The 16,284-nt window shown below is 35.2% G+C and overlaps 1 protein-coding gene across 1 annotated transcript; it reads left to right on the forward strand.

Moving 5' to 3' along the window:
- The first annotated feature begins 10,265 nt into the window (after positions 1-10,265).
- On the forward strand, positions 10,266-10,658 carry LOC113291493 (uncharacterized mitochondrial protein AtMg01250-like). The gene has a single exon (XM_026541018.1). It carries the CDS (start codon positions 10,266-10,268, stop codon positions 10,656-10,658), a length of 393 nt encoding a protein of 130 aa, XP_026396803.1.
- Positions 10,659-16,284: the final 5,626 nt, after the last annotated feature.

The following is a 16,284-nucleotide window of genomic DNA, read 5'->3' on the forward strand; positions in this document are numbered from 1 at the left end:
TATTAGTAATCGTAAAATAGCTTATTCTAAATAATTGAACGGAACAGTAAAATCTTCATCCCAATTTTCATAGCCAAAAATCCGAAGCTTACGTAGTCCACCGTCTATGCACTGCACATGTTATGTATTATGGGACATATAATGTGGACACAAGTCTAATTTTTACCATCGACCATACCTCGTAGTCCAACACAATCCGTAAAGTTTAGACCATGTTTCCAATTGAAATTGTTCAGCTAGATGAAAATTTAAGACCTGGACACAATCACAATTATTTAAGACCTGGACACAATCACAATTCTCATAGTCATCACTCATCACAACAAAAGAAAAGGGAACGCTGAAAAAATGTCAGGTGGATCTCAATCCCATAGTTTCACCACTTCTTTTTTAATTATACAATTTAACAAAATTTATACATTACAATTTCATTAAAAATTGAGCCATATCTTTTATTTTTCTTTTGATTATAAAATTAATAGTCTGAAACGACTTGGCCATATGCCCATGTGCGTAACTCGTATACATTCCAGGGAAAAAATGTGGTATAGATTTCGTCACTGAAATGAGATAACCTAAATCAGAGAGCTCCTGTAATTATAACTAACTACCCAATCAACCAAAACTTATTTCAAAGCAATAAATAAATTTCAAGTTGTTACCAATGAGGATAAGTCTTCCGGGGAGAAGCAAGATACCCATCATGTTCAATTTCTTTCTTTTATGTATCAGTAACCTACCTATAAAAACTGTGTTAGTTCTTCAAACTTTAAAATCTCCCCTTTCTAATCTATAAAGGAAAACACATTGACAATATACCAAATAAAAATAATAATCATGGAGTGGTATTGCATTAAGTGAAACTGGAACAAAATGTAAAGCACCATCAGTACTTAAATAAGATATATATCATGGAACATATTGTAACTTGGTTATAACGGACCCTAGGAGTTGGCTCTAATAGAATATTGTTAAAAATTTTCTAATTCAACATATTTGTAGTTTTTACACTATTTTTTCCGTAGATTAGTATATGATAGTGGATAATAATTAATCCTTTTTGGTTTCGTTGTAGAAAATTTGACAGATAGAACCATATATAAAAAGCTCTGATAGTATTTGGAATTGGTTGGCACTATGAAACCCCATCTGTAACGAAACAAAAGGAAACTTATCCAGGGGAAAAGAGAATAAGCAATTGTCGATGCTTTTATGATGGCATTGCTATCATACAAATTTTATAACTGTAAGCACTCTTATGAGTATTTCGTATCGGAAGTTTTATCATAGACGAACCCCTTCACAAATTAATTGGAAGCATCCATGTTTGTGTCAAACTTTTGATATACTATATAGTTTCTAGCAACAATCCTAGAACAAATTAATTATGGTTGGAGTACTATCCAATAATTAAAATAAAAAACCTAGCTTCAGTTATATTAAGATTGTTGGATTATTGAGAAACCAACCCTACAAAATCAAAAAAAAAACAATGATATAAAACGATCAGAAAGGGATAACAAAGAACAAGGTTGATTGACCAACAAAATAAGAGTGGGTTACCAATATAAAAATCTGCAAAAAAAAAAAATAGTAGATAAAGAAGAGAAAAAACTGTAGATATAATAATACTAAAAAAAAGTAACATAAATGTTTAATAAATTAGGAAGTAAGACATATCAATAAGTGATTAATAAACGTTAATACCTAAAATAATAAACACAAAATTGGTTAATTAGCCCTAAAACAATAATTTCTGGGTGAAAAAGACATGTAAAAAATTTGATACTGTTTAAATGGACGGAAATAAAAGAGATACTTTTCTATTAACCATTTTGGGTAATCCGTCCAGAAAAATGTAAATAACATATACATCTTAAAATTCCCTTAAAATACTACTAACCCACTGCTTAGGAATAATAAACACGCAACTCAAGTTAACTTTCAAACTCAAGCATACTGGGTACATTCCTCCCCGCTATCTCTTTTATTAATCAAATCTTCTTCATGTAAAATTGTAGCTTCTACACATTACTAAATAATTAAACAATAATTAACAAACATAAATTATATATTAGTATATAATGTTTGTTGTACTTATCTAAGATGTAGTTGCAGTACTGCCTGATACTATTCCCGCATGCAACACCTGGTCTTTGGCTACACTACTGGATTAGCTATCTAGCGATGTCTCTGGTCGGTCTTCCTCGTTGTTCCCATCATGGAGCTTCCATACCTTTCATCAAATACCTCATCTATCAGAATGCCTCGCATTCAAGCTCCCCTTAGCAGATACACAACAACACTATATATGTAAGGAAATCAAAATTTAATATGCCATCATAAAAACACCATATATTATGCAAATCGTAAAGCACTTTTTGTGCAATTGTATTGACAATGTAGTTCATTCATATTCAACTCAGTCTAAAACATGATGAAACCGGTTTCACCCCATATAAGCATGGATGAAAACAAATTCCACTGAATCTAAAACAGGATGAAACCAGTTTCATATTAATTTAAACACGAGTGAAAATAAATTCAACCAAATTAAAATAGGATGAAACCAATTTCTGGTTTAAACATGGATAAAACAAATTCAACCAAATCTAAAACAGGATGATACTCAGTTTCATACTTTAAACATGGATGAAAACCAATTCAACCAAATTCAAAACAGGATGATACCCATTTTATCCATGTTTAAGAAATAAGAAAAAAAATCTAAAATTGATTCATTGTTGTAGGGCCATGTATGTGCATCCAAATGTAGTAGCTAGGGTTCTATTCCTATTGTATATAAAAGACTATCTATGTAACACACTAAAGGTAGCGAATGAAATATCTTTCTCTCTGTGCCTCTTTATCTTTCCTTATTATCTACTACAAAACGTTATCACCACGAGCTCTTCCCCGACGATTATAATTTATTTATTTTTTCCTTCTCTTTGGGTTATCATCTTTCAAGTTCGTTCTCCGGAGATGGTTCTGTAATTCAATTTTATTTTTTCCATTTCAGTTTAATCGGACCCTAACAAGTATATTTCTTCTTCTTAAAGATGCGTCTAATTATCGCACGTTTTTTGGTTTTCTGACATATCTTTGTCCTTTTATGACTGATTGATATATGTGCCTATCGATGATTGATTGTGGTATACGCCTTCATAGTTCATATCATAGGCTGATTTTAGACTTGGATCGAAAAGTTATTGTTCTTCTATTTGTTTTTGAATCCAATAACCCTAGATATCCCGAGATCTAAAGCCCGCGAAATGCACCGAGTAGAGATAAAACGTGAGACTCATACAACACGCACACATTCCAATGTTGAGAAGCATTTCCCACAAGCCATGCAATTTCCTCTCGGGATAAATCCCGGTGCAAATCGTTGTGAGTGTAAAATCATGATTACATAGGTCAGTAATGTTGTTATGGCTAGATCTGATGTCCTATTGCTAGGTTAGGTTATTTTTGGATTCAGGGAAACCATGGTTGAACATTTCTTAAAAGATTGCTATGTGCGATATCATTGTTGGTTGATTTTTCTTTTCCTCTCATCATCTGCCATACTTCATATTCTCCTCTTGTTTGTGTCCATGCATGTTTTGCATGTTTTAAATAAAAAATAAAATAATAGAAAAGATAAATAGATTATTATAAACTTCATTGTTGGTCTTGATTAATTTTGATGTACAATACCACTACTTGATAAGATAAATAATCATTGTTCTATTTCCTACATTGTATCGTGTATCTAATCACATATCCGTGTTAATGTGCAAGGGTAAGTCCGTTCACTTCCCAAGGAGAAAGAACATCCTTCGGAAGAAAGAAAAAAACCGTCAGTTCAGGATCCAGTCTGGCCGCGTGATTCTGTGAAACCACTGAAAGGAAAAAAATGCCCACCCCAACCTTTTCCAGTATGGTTCAACCCCAACCCGTTCCAGTCTGGTTCCACCCCAACCAAGTCCAGATGTGTTCCGACTCCATATGTGGACGGTGTGTAATCAAGGATGTTCCGATTTTGAGTATATATAGCAAGAACCAAAGTTTAAGGTATGTAACCAACGTGGGCTTTTACATTGAGTACTTGTTGGTCTTGTTCATTTGTTTGTTGAACATGCCTAGTTTATTTTTTTTTGTCTTATGATAAGTCCACATTATATAAACGATCAATTTAAATTATAATTATTGATCTCGATCATTAAGAATTTTGATCTTCATATTATTTAGTTCTCTTGAATATGATATTGGCTATAGTTGGATGATGTTTATTATTATTCAATTGGTTGTACCAACTCAATTCCAATGTATTCATTTGGGCCTTAGAAGTACTTGAGCACCATCATTGGATACTTGATATTTTTCACCAAATTTGAATGTTCTGTGGGATGTAATCCACTTGCTGACATAATGAAATATGTGCAGATGGACATATATATCATGAGACAAAGATGTAATTTTGTCTTCGGTAGTAATAACACCAACACGCAAGTATCAATCGAACATGGGATCATCTAAAGTGTAATTTTAGCTCCCACCATAAATGAAAGAGTTGGAAATGCACTTGGTCATAGGTGTTGGTATATACAATGTCATGTTATATTATAGTAGCAACCAATTTTCACATCAACTTTAATGACAAAAATAAATTTGCATGGCCATTTGATTATTTAATTGAACCAGAACCAATGTATGCGTTTATGGAATGAAAAGTACATTTTTCCCACGAGACATAAATTCTCTAATGCACTTGAGATATATCTGGATGAAAAATACACCACCCCCCGTAAACGTAACATATATTCACTCTAAAGTACTTGAGTTGAATCCCAGTTTTGTTACGCAATAAGGACACACCACTTATTAAAACTCTCAGACTCAATGTCTAACTGATAGTGGTTTTTCTCCCACTAATTTAAGGAATATATACTAGTTGTTGAACTAATTCCTTATAATGTGACTATGATGATTGGAGCATCGAGTGAAGCACGACTTAAATTTTGTTTCCAAGACGGAACAAAGATTAAAAGTCACAAAAGCTCTCTATTTACCGAGAGATAATCACCTTGTTTAATTCCAAAGAGACCCATGCAAGTGGATATCATATGGAAACTCACAGTTATGAGAATGTAATTGATTGCATCTTTTATATCTCTAATGTATGTAAAAGAAAACATATTTTAGAGAAAACTAATGAGTCAACTCTAGTGAAATGTAAATCACTGTAGTGTTTGGAATATTGAATCCATATTGACTCCGACAATGAAATGTTGGGAATTGACTCATACAGGCTTTGACATAACGATAAAGGCACTTTGGTTGTGACATGATGTTTCGTATTGAAATGAATCATACGTACACCACTTTATTTGAGTGGACGAGACAATGGGAAAAAGATTGACAGAATGCGAAGTGACGGTATATCTCTTAATAAGTGTTCTCTAATTAAAGTACTCGATGCACAACCCCCCTTCCCATTATGATTTTAGGTAAGAAAGCCTATCACTCATTTTTACAAAGTCTTCGGTAAAACTGGATCGAGACCATCCTAAGATGCAAATGGTAAAAATTCCATATTAAAAAGAAAACAACGTGAAATTTAGAAAAATATTCATGCAGAATGCGGACCATTAACGTGACTTATGGATCTGGTGAATTTTTTGACATTTTGGACTAATTATAGTTCCCAATAATTTGCGTTTGGAAAACTACTAGCCCATATTTTACATGTAAGGGCTCACCACCCCTTGTAAATGCTAGCGAATGTACATCAAAAGGACTTAATGGTTATTGCATGTTTAATAGGATCAATACAGAGTATCCTATACCCCAAGGTCTCGCAAAGGATATTATCAAAGGTTATAGATGTTGCCTTAGGCATGTTATACATACAAACTTACCTTTAACTTCCTGGGGAATATGCAGTATTCACGCATCTTTACTTAATTCGTTTTAGAACCCAATATTAGTCAACCTTTTATGCGTACCAGTTGGCAACTGGATTTAAACCTGACATTCGTGTTCTTACGCATTTTGGTTGCACTATATATGTGCCATTACGAGTCCACGTCGTACTATGATGGGTCACGAAAATGATTAAGTAATTTTGTTGGATATTTACTCTCAAGAATTATATGCATTTTAAAATCTTTGGCAGGAGATCTCTTGCCGCAAGATTTGAGAGTTATCACTTTAATTAGACAGCCTTCCCGTCGTTAGGGGGAGATAAGAAAAAGTATTTTGTAGGGGAACGACAGGAATTGTCGTGGTGTGTTCCCATTGTGTCTCATATTGATTCTTGTACTCTACAAATGTAAATGTGAAGTGATAAAGAATATTTGATTCTCAGAATGTACATTGATGTTGCTAAAGTGACGAGATCACACATACCAACTGTAAACTTACCTGCAAGGTTAAAAATCCTCAATAAGGGATATACACCATAGACTAAGGTGTTGCAACTACACTCAGTGGAAGTGTGGTTGAGGCCGTGGCTCCATAAAGGAAGTTGGAGAAACCACTTGGTTCGATCAATCCTTACCTAGAAAGGAAGTAGGTGAGTAAGGCACAACTCATTTATATCATCAAAAATAATTTCATAAGATTGTCTTTGAATATGTCCATGAATCAAACTGGAAGACACTCCGAACTTTTAAATAACTCTATAGAACAATGAAATCCTGACGGATTATGAGAATGCATATGAGTCAATGGAAGAATTATGCGTGCACAATGATGATATAATCCATAAATAGTTTCTCTAGAAGTAGAGTACAATGAGATCGAACCATGCTTTATTTTGATTAATTTCAAATAAATAGCATATTTAGCCTATGCAATCCAGGTAAAACTTAGTTCTTTGACAAATATACGGGTATTTGGTGTGGTACTGCTAACCAACCAAGTATAAAGCCTATGGGACATATGTGGTTATTTATCACAAAGTGTAGTGAGAAGAATGAGGTCTTAAAGTATAAAGATTCACCTTGTGGCGCGAGGTTTCTCACAAACCCCTGGATCGCTTACTCTTTTGAATATCATAATGTCCAGTTAATTAGTTCGCTCGGTTGTTTCCAAAGAATTTGAAACATATTAGATGTGGTTATATCTCTGGAGATTTAGACTCAAAGATATTTGGAAAAGTGCATGACGGACTTTTGCTTCCCAAGTCGAATGACTCTAAACCACGGAGTGTGTTTGCAGTTACACTAGAACACTCACTCATTGATTTAACAATCAGGCGGATGTGGTATACCGGTCTAAGTGACTATTTGATTTGGAGAGGATAGACAAGTAAGTTATTTTTCCTTGCGTATTCACAAGAAAGTTCATAATTTGGAATGGTAGCTACCTATGTCGATGGTACAGACATGGTGGGTAATCTTGATGTAATAAGAGACCTTAAAAGCTATTTGAGATCCGAATTTGAGACTAAAAATCTGGGGAAAGCTCGACCGAATACTGAGCTTGTGGTATATCATTCCACCAGTTTGCAAATGTCTAAAGTTGTCAGGCATTTAATAAATACATTCATCCTGATATCACTCTCATGATTAGTCGAGGTTCAAATGTAAGTAAGTGACCATTTCGTCTAAAGGAAGATGACGAAGATGTGTTGGGATGAAATTCCCATATCTAAGTAAAATATACGCATTGTTGTACTTGATATAGTAATATACTTGATTAACTTTTACATCCTCGGGGAACTTGTTAGCTAGATATAGCTCAGCGACAAGCGCAACGTCATTGGAATAATACAATGAATGTAATCATGTACTTAAAAGTAACCATTGACATGAGTTTGTTTTATCCCAAAGGTTGTTGATTATATAGGAACAATAATCTATTTTCCAACGAAAAAAATCAGGGGGAAATACGGTAGACTTTTTTCTAAGTCATTACCAATATTCAGTTTTGAAAGATACATGACTAAGAGCAACTCAATGGTGCGATCAAAACCATAGACCAAAGACCAAAAAAAATGACCAAATTTTAGTTTAGTCCTTGGTGTTACACTAGGGTGGAAGAGTAAATTTGGTCGCTTAAGAAAAAGTATACAACATGATCACATTATATGCCCGCCCCATCACCAGGATCAAATTACATGCCCGCCCCATCACATGATCACATTATATGCACGCCCCATCAGCCATCAGGCGAACTTTATATGTACGACTCACTCCGGATCACATTGTATGCCCGGACCATCACCAGGATCACATTATATGCCAGCCCCATCAACAGGATCGCAGTATATGCACGCCTGGTGATAAACGAACATTATACGTCCGCTCGACTATATATAGTTTTGGTCTTGGTCCCCGACCAAATATAGTCTGGAATTTGGTCTTGGTCCGAATTTTAGTCTTTACTCCGTCCCGCTGTGTCTCGTCTTTGGACCATAGTTATAGGTTTGATCGTCCACTGTGGTTGTTCTAAAGGAACTGTCTGGAACAACTCTGAAAGTACTCAGGGGGAGATGCCGACATCAGAGGGAGGATCCAATGATATGATGTCGACATATTTTACTTCGAAATTGAAATTGTGTTGTACTCTTTTTCCCCTCGATCGAGAATAGTTTTTCCCTAAGGGTTTTGTTACTCGACAAGGTTTTTAGCTAGATAACACTAAAAATATCAAGTATGTTAAACGTTGAAGACATAAAGATCGCGTTGATATTACTGAAAATATCCGGATCAAAGAAATGAAACTTGGTAGTATGTTAAGCAACGTAACTTCCAGAATCAACAACGTGGTCTTATACACATTCATGTCACCAAAGTAAAGTGTGATAAACTCCTTTTAACTGCATTAGACTAATGAAAATTGTCTAACATAGGGGGGAGCATCTAATGGTGTTTTTGAACTATTTTCCTTCACCGAGGTTGCTTTTTCCCACGAGGTTTTGTTACTCGGCAAGGTTTTTAATAAGACAACAACAAACAACGGGAACATAATTTCCCAGCTAAGACTATTGTCTTTCCTACAAGGATTTTCTTCCTTAGGAGTTGTGAAGCAATTAGTCAACTACAACAGATCAAAGTGATCATCTGCAACGGATCACCTTTACTTGCACCTGTCACGTTGTACTCTTTTCCCTTTGTCAAGGTTTTATCCCACTGGGTTTTCCTTTTCAAGGTTTTAATGAGGCAACTTATACGCATCCAACTATGTTTTAAGTTTACTTAATGTTGTACTCTTTTCTTTAGTTCAGGTATTTTCCCATTGGGTTAGCCTGACGAAGTTTTAACGAGACAACTAACTTAGACTCGACGATCTTTGAAGATCGTATTACATGTGATGAACTACATGTAAAATACGAGGCAACACGTGAAGTACTACATGTGAAGAGTTGTACCAAGGTTTTGTCCCACTGGGTTTTTCCTTGTTAAAGTTTTAATGAAGCAATTGTCTTAAACACAATAGTCACCAAGGAGAGAATTACATTTGAAGACTTACATCTGAAGCTTTGTATGTGAAGTACTGCATATGGTTATCTATTGGACCGCACAAGGGGGAGTGTTGTAGGGATTTAGCCCACGGATGTGCAGCCCAATATAGTAGCTAGGGTTCTATTCCTATTGTATATAAAGGACTATCTATGTAACACACTAAAGCTAATGAATGAAATATTTTTCTCTTTGCGCCTCTTTATCTTTCCCTATTATCTACTACAAAATTCATCTTATAATTTTTGGGTCTAAGACAGGATGATACCGATTTCATTTACTTAGTTATTTGGAATTTTGGTACAACTAAAACACTTGGTCCAGATGGGTATACAATGGAGTTCTTTAAGGAAGTATGAGATGTTATCAAAGTAGAGCTTATGTAGGTGTTTAAAGAATTTGAGATGAATGATGATCTGGATTAGAGACTAAATTGTACAAACATTATACTATTTCCTAAGTGTGATGGGGATAGTTCAATGCACAATTTTAGACCAATCAGTTTGATAAGAGGAGTGTACGTAATTTTGTCCAAGATTTTAACTAAAATATTAAAAGTGGTTCTATATATCTTAGTTTCAGGGGGCTTTTGTGGACAACAGGAAAATTAAAGATGGGATTTTAATAGCATCTGAGCTCATTGATGCAAGATAAAGAGATGGGATTGCAGGATTAATTGTAAAGGTAAACTTGGAAAAGGATTTTGATGATATTAGTTGGTCTTGCTTGGATTACACAATGCAAAGGTTTGGTTTTGGTAACAGATGTAGAGGGTAGATTAAATGGTGTTTATCAAATACTAGATTTGCAATGACAATTAATGGTTCTGCTTCTCAATTATTTAGGAGTGGTAAAGGGGTTAAACAAGGTGATCCTATTTCACCATTTCTTTTTATCATGGTGGTGGAAGTGCTTTCTCTTCTAATTAAAAGAGTTGCCTCTATGAATCTGATTGATGGTTTCAAACCTATCTATAATGATTCTGCTTGCACTATAAATCATTTTCAATTTACAGATGATATTGTGGTTTTATTGAATGATGAGGTGGATCAGGTTTTGAATTTAAAAAACATTCTTTTATCCTTTGAGCTTATTTCTGGGCTAAAGGTAAATTTCAGGAAGAGTGCAATTGTGGTTGTAGGGAATGCTCAGAATGCTGTTGAATGTGCTGCTTCTTTTTGTTGCAGTTTGACTTCCTTTTGAATGAAGTATTTGGGAATTCCTCTAGGAAGTATATCTAAAGCAGTGGGAGTATGGGATGTCATATTACAAAAATTCCAAATGAGCTTAAGTACATGGCAGAGAAGATATCTATTAAAGGGTGAAAGGCTTATGTTGATTAAGAGTGTTCTGTCAAGTTTACCCATTTATTATTCGTCACTATTCCAATTACCTGCTTCAGTGGAGAAGAAAATGGAAAGAATTATGAGACAATTTTTATGGGGAAGTTCAAAAATAAGCAAAAAAAAAGAGTTGGGTCAGATAAGGTTCTGTGTGTTTGTTAAAAAAAGGTGGTGGTATGGGTATTAATAAGTTGAGGGAAATGAATCTAGCATTACATGTTAAGTGGATTCGGAGATATGGATCTGAAAAGAAATCTTTATGGAGGAAGATTGTTAATCAAAAAGTTTGGAGGGAATGTGGAAGCATTTTATCCTACTGACATTAACAAACCTGTGGGTAAGAGTTTGTGGACTGAGATTATAAAGAGAAAGAGTCATGTAGAAGCTAGTTCTGTACTTCAGATAAATAGGGGAGATAGATGTCTGCTATGGCAGGATAAGTGGGTGAATGGTTATTCTTTGAGGTCCCTTTTTCCTGTTTTGTACAAGATTAGCAGATTAAAAGAAGCTACTATTCAGGAGTGCCATGGAGCAGATGGGAACTGGAATTTGGGGTTTAATAGAGATTTGAAGGAAACTGAAGTTGATGAAGTGGCTCAGTTGATTCCTTTGCTGCCTGACATCACTTCAAATACTCAAGATCAGAGAATTTAGCAATATGGCAGTAATTTTACAGTAGCAGGGTGTTAAAAATATTTGAAAGATGATGGACGGATTTCCTTTCCTCATAAAAGCTTATGGAATCCTAAGATACAATAACAAGTCATATTCTTTGTTTGGACTTTGTGTTACAATGCAGCTTCAACAATGGATACCTATAGGAATTCTTTTCTGGTTAAGGGTTGTCTTCTATGTAAGAAGAGTGCAGAATAAAATCAACATATTTTCCTACATTGTGAGTTAACTACTGTAATTTGGAATTACTTTATGAATAGATATAAGTTGCAGTGGGTTCTACAAGGTGTTAGAGCATTGCTCGGTCGAATTCGCATGCGTTGCTATCTCAAGCATGTTTGTCGATGTTAGTGATCAAAACTATAAGTCTTGATTTCTAGTCTATTATAGCTAAGTCTCGGACTAGGATAGAAACTGTAGTTGGGCTCAAGGACTTCATGGAGATTCATCATACAAGTAGAAGAACTACTCAAGGAACCGGTGGAACTTCTCGACAAAAAGGTATGTGAAGACTTGAACTTATCTGTCACTCAAAAGTCTATCTACTCTATCTCCTACTCTTTGAGACAAGAAGTCGTATGCTATATATATATATAGAGAGAGACTTTGATTATAAACATTTGGTATTTCGAGCCGAGTATATCTCGCCTATCTATATCTCGAAATATGTGTTGGTAATCTTTTCGCTTCGATTAAGTTTATCTTTACCATGTGACGAAAGTCATGATATGTTTCAATCATCTTGAAAATTGCTTTGACGAGAAATGGTGTAACAACTATATAACGTCCTCTAAGAATGTTCCAATGATTGAAATGAGAGTTCACATTACATAACCAATGGTGGACATAAACATTATTGTGGAAACACATTCATGTATAAGTCCTATTCTTTGAACCAAAGTTTGCGAACTTTGTTGATCAAGAGAAACCGGAAGAATGGAGTGAGCCAAGTCTGCGAACTTAGTTCGCGAACTGCCGAACTTCTTATCCCAAGAAATTCTGATGGAGTTGACAAACTAGTTGCATGAGTGCCAGTCCGCGAACCGGCGGAAAGTCTCTTGCCGAGATTTACTGCTGGAGTTTGTAAACTTTGCCCGGTTGCTTAAGTCCGCGAACCCAGTGTGCGAACTTGAGAAAGGTTATATATCTGAAGATGATTTCTGAACTTAAACTTATAAAGACTAAGGAATGCAGTATGCAAACTGTGGATATAAAGTTCATGAACCGATTCAAGTGAATCAAATCATCTTTGCTTCAATTTTGTCTTGTGTAGTACATAAGATTTCCTTGCAATTGAACAACTCTCTAACTAGTTATGGTGAAGAAGAACATGGTTGATATGAAATGCTCATATGGCTAACCATTTGGTTAACTATTTCTGAACCAACAAGTGCATACGTTTGGGTACGGTTAACAAACCTAGAAGTGTGCATTTTCAAGTGTGTATAACAAGCTAAGTTTTTGATATAACGGTTGAGAAATATTAGCTTGAATCTAAATCAGGTTTTCATCTAACGGTGAATATTGAATTCTTTGTTACTAAGCTAACATTGATTGCAAACCCTGATTTGAAAGACTATATAAAGGAGACATCTAGTATTGTGCAAAACTAATCCCCACACCTTACGTGTGATACTAGTTTGCGTGCTAGAGTCGTTTCTACTTTGGCCTTTGGTTTTCTTCTTCTAAAACCATGTTAACGACTTAAAGACTTCATTGGGATTGTGAAGCCATACCGATACTACTTTTATCGTAGTTGTGTGATCTGATCTTGCATCTTATATCGTACGAGCTTGCGAGTTTGACCGAGCAGTGCTCTAACAATTGGGACCGGTTATACCATGACTCCTAAAACAAGTTATGATCAGTTCTACCTTGACTCCCAATATAGGTAGCGATCTGTTATACCTTGACTCCCAACAAAAGTTAGGATCGGTTCTACCTTGATTCCCTATATAGGTTAATATTGGTCCATCCTTAAGATCTTCAATGAAAACAAGACCTTCAATCATGTTGATTTCCTTAAAACTACGAAACAAGTTTGTACGTCTACTTCCTTAAACTCATGTAATTAAACCTAGTTTTCTAGGTGCGAAATCAAACCTGTGTTCACTACACAATTTAGTAACGAGTTACCAAGATTATGCCGATGTTGCAATTAAAAATTCAAAAGATAAGAGTTATACAAGCTGACCAAGGTTGGATGTTTTCAATCATACCAAAAAAAAAAACAAGATCCCATATCTAAACAGTAGACCTAAAAATATAATGACGCATGTGCGACTCGAAGTTTGGGGATATGATTAACTACTATACCTTTTGTTGGGGGCAAATTAGTAAAAATAAAAAATAAAATGTTATTATGCTATGTTGTGGTACTTTTTATTTCACGGACTTCTGTTGTGGTACCAACCTTACATGTTCAAGTTCATAAACTGTTAAAACAGTTCGTGAACTTCAAGAACTAATTTGACTTACTCCTTATCTTGCATTCTTCTTGAAAATGTTAATCATTAGACTAAAGCCGTACGACATGTATTTGTAGATAGAACGGTAGATATATTAGTAAATAGGATATTCAGTCTTCACATATATTTGTTGATGCAGTTTCTATTGATGCCATCTTTAATCTTCAAGATCGATTGGTGAATACTGATACTCATCTACCATGTTTAAATCCTAGTCTGAAACTGAGTTTAGTATACAATAAATCGAAATATTGTTTTTGATCAACTAAAATTGACAACAAGCATGACATATCAAAACTCGGGAGTTTGATCGAGCGATGCTCTAAGTAAGTATTTTTTTCCATTATATCTGTATGGATAATAAATAGTGAAATTTATAAATGACATATCTCTCAAACTACGCCATGAATATTTGTAAACCTTATATTGTTGAAAAGTATTTTAAAACTCTATTAACTAATATAAACATGATTATCAAATTATATATATTTCTTATTCTTATACTAATATTTTAATAACAATAATCAATTCAAGGTTGATTTTAGAAATATGACTTTGTTAAATGAAAAAGATCTACTTTGAAGGGACAAAAATTTAAAATTAAAGGGTCACCTTTGGCGGGAAGGTAAGAAAAGTATATTATTGTCAGTATTATTAATGGTCAACATGTGAGAATGATCAATACTTAAGACTCTAAATTATACATGTAAGCGTAAACCAACTATTGAAGTCCGATTGGTGGGACGAAGTGTATGGTTGATTTCTTAACTTGGTCGAATTTTTATTGTGATTGATCAAATGTCTGGATATAGAAGATCACCGTGGAAGAGATTTAAGATTTATTTTTTTTTTTTTGAAAAGAAGCGTCATTTATTTATTAAACCAGAACTTTTCTTGGGTATCGAGTCCCCATTGAGTCATTCATTAGAATTACATCGAGGAATTCAGGATTGGTGTGATCCCATACATTTGTCAAAATATCGTTGGTGTTGTCATTCCCATCTTGTAATATCTTTTTTGCTGCGAAATTTGCAAGTCCATCGGCCGCCTGGTTAGCTTCTCTGTATATGTGTGTTATCACATATCTACTTAGTTGTTTCAGATGTTGTCGTATTTCTCGCAGCATGTTTTGAATGATCCAAGGAGCCTCAGAATGTTCCTTCGTGATTAGAGTCATCAAGGTTGTCGAGTCTATTTCGAAGTGCACATTGTGCCATTCTTTTGTTGTTGCCATCTTTTCTGCTAACATCATAGCCCAAGTCTCCTCTACTATCGCCGTTGTTTTGCCAATAGGTACATCCATTGCCATGATGACCGAGCCATGTTCATTTCTGCATATCCATCCTGCTCCCGCTGCCTCTGGCGAACCGTACCTATCTATTTTGCTTACTCCATCAGTGTTGATTTTCATCCATTGAGTATGTGGTGCATCCCATTTTATCCATCTAGTTATTTTGGTTCTTCCCTGCTGTTTTCATGTTTCTGGATGTGTGAATATGCTGTGTCGTGTTGCCCAGTTGTATTCTTAGCTCAACAATAAAGATATATGAAATGTTTTTTGTGGTGTTTTCATGGTGTTTTTGCATACCTTTGCATTTCTCGCTAGCCAAATATTCCATATTATGTAACAACACAATGTGAAATGTTCCCTGTAGTCCTGCATTTTTAGAAATTCTTCAAAGTTAGACGGTGGTTGTGGCGTAGTTGTTGCTGTTGTACGTCGTCTAGGTTGTTATATTGTTGTGTTTCCCTGTTAAGTCTGTTGGCAGATGGTAGCGCCAATGGATGTGGTGGTAGGACGATGCCGTCGTAAAGATTATGCACGGCTGCAGTTCTGTTGGCATGTCTGCACAAAATTTCCCATGTCTCTTTGGCCATGGGGAATTCAAAAAGATAATGTTGGACTGTTTCCCGTTGTAAGTTACAAATAGGGCACATATTGGTACTCGCAATGTGCCTATAATGCAGTCCTTCAAAAGTTGGTAATCCATCGTGGCTGACTTTCCAAAGGAAAAGTCTGATTTTTTTGGGGCAGTTCATTTTCCATAAGGTGTTGTACCTTTTTGCTATGTTAAATGCATCGGCCTGTGGAGGTTGGTTTGTTGAAGAGATCTGCTGTTGTAGAAGGATCTCATAACCACTCTTGACCGTGTACTGCGATTTGGTATGCGGCCAAATTGGTTTGTCGGGTGAAGCTGGATTTGGAATATGGATTGCTCTGATTGCACTGCTTATGTGTGGATGGAATCTCTGCTCTAGCAATCCGGTGTTCCAACTAAAATAATGTGGTATCATTAATGTACTTACCAAATTGTTACCAAAGTTTCCCAAGGCTGGTAGACG

This window comes from Papaver somniferum, chromosome 6, assembly GCF_003573695.1.
Source record: "Papaver somniferum cultivar HN1 chromosome 6, ASM357369v1, whole genome shotgun sequence".
NCBI lineage: Eukaryota > Viridiplantae > Streptophyta > Magnoliopsida > Ranunculales > Papaveraceae > Papaver > Papaver somniferum.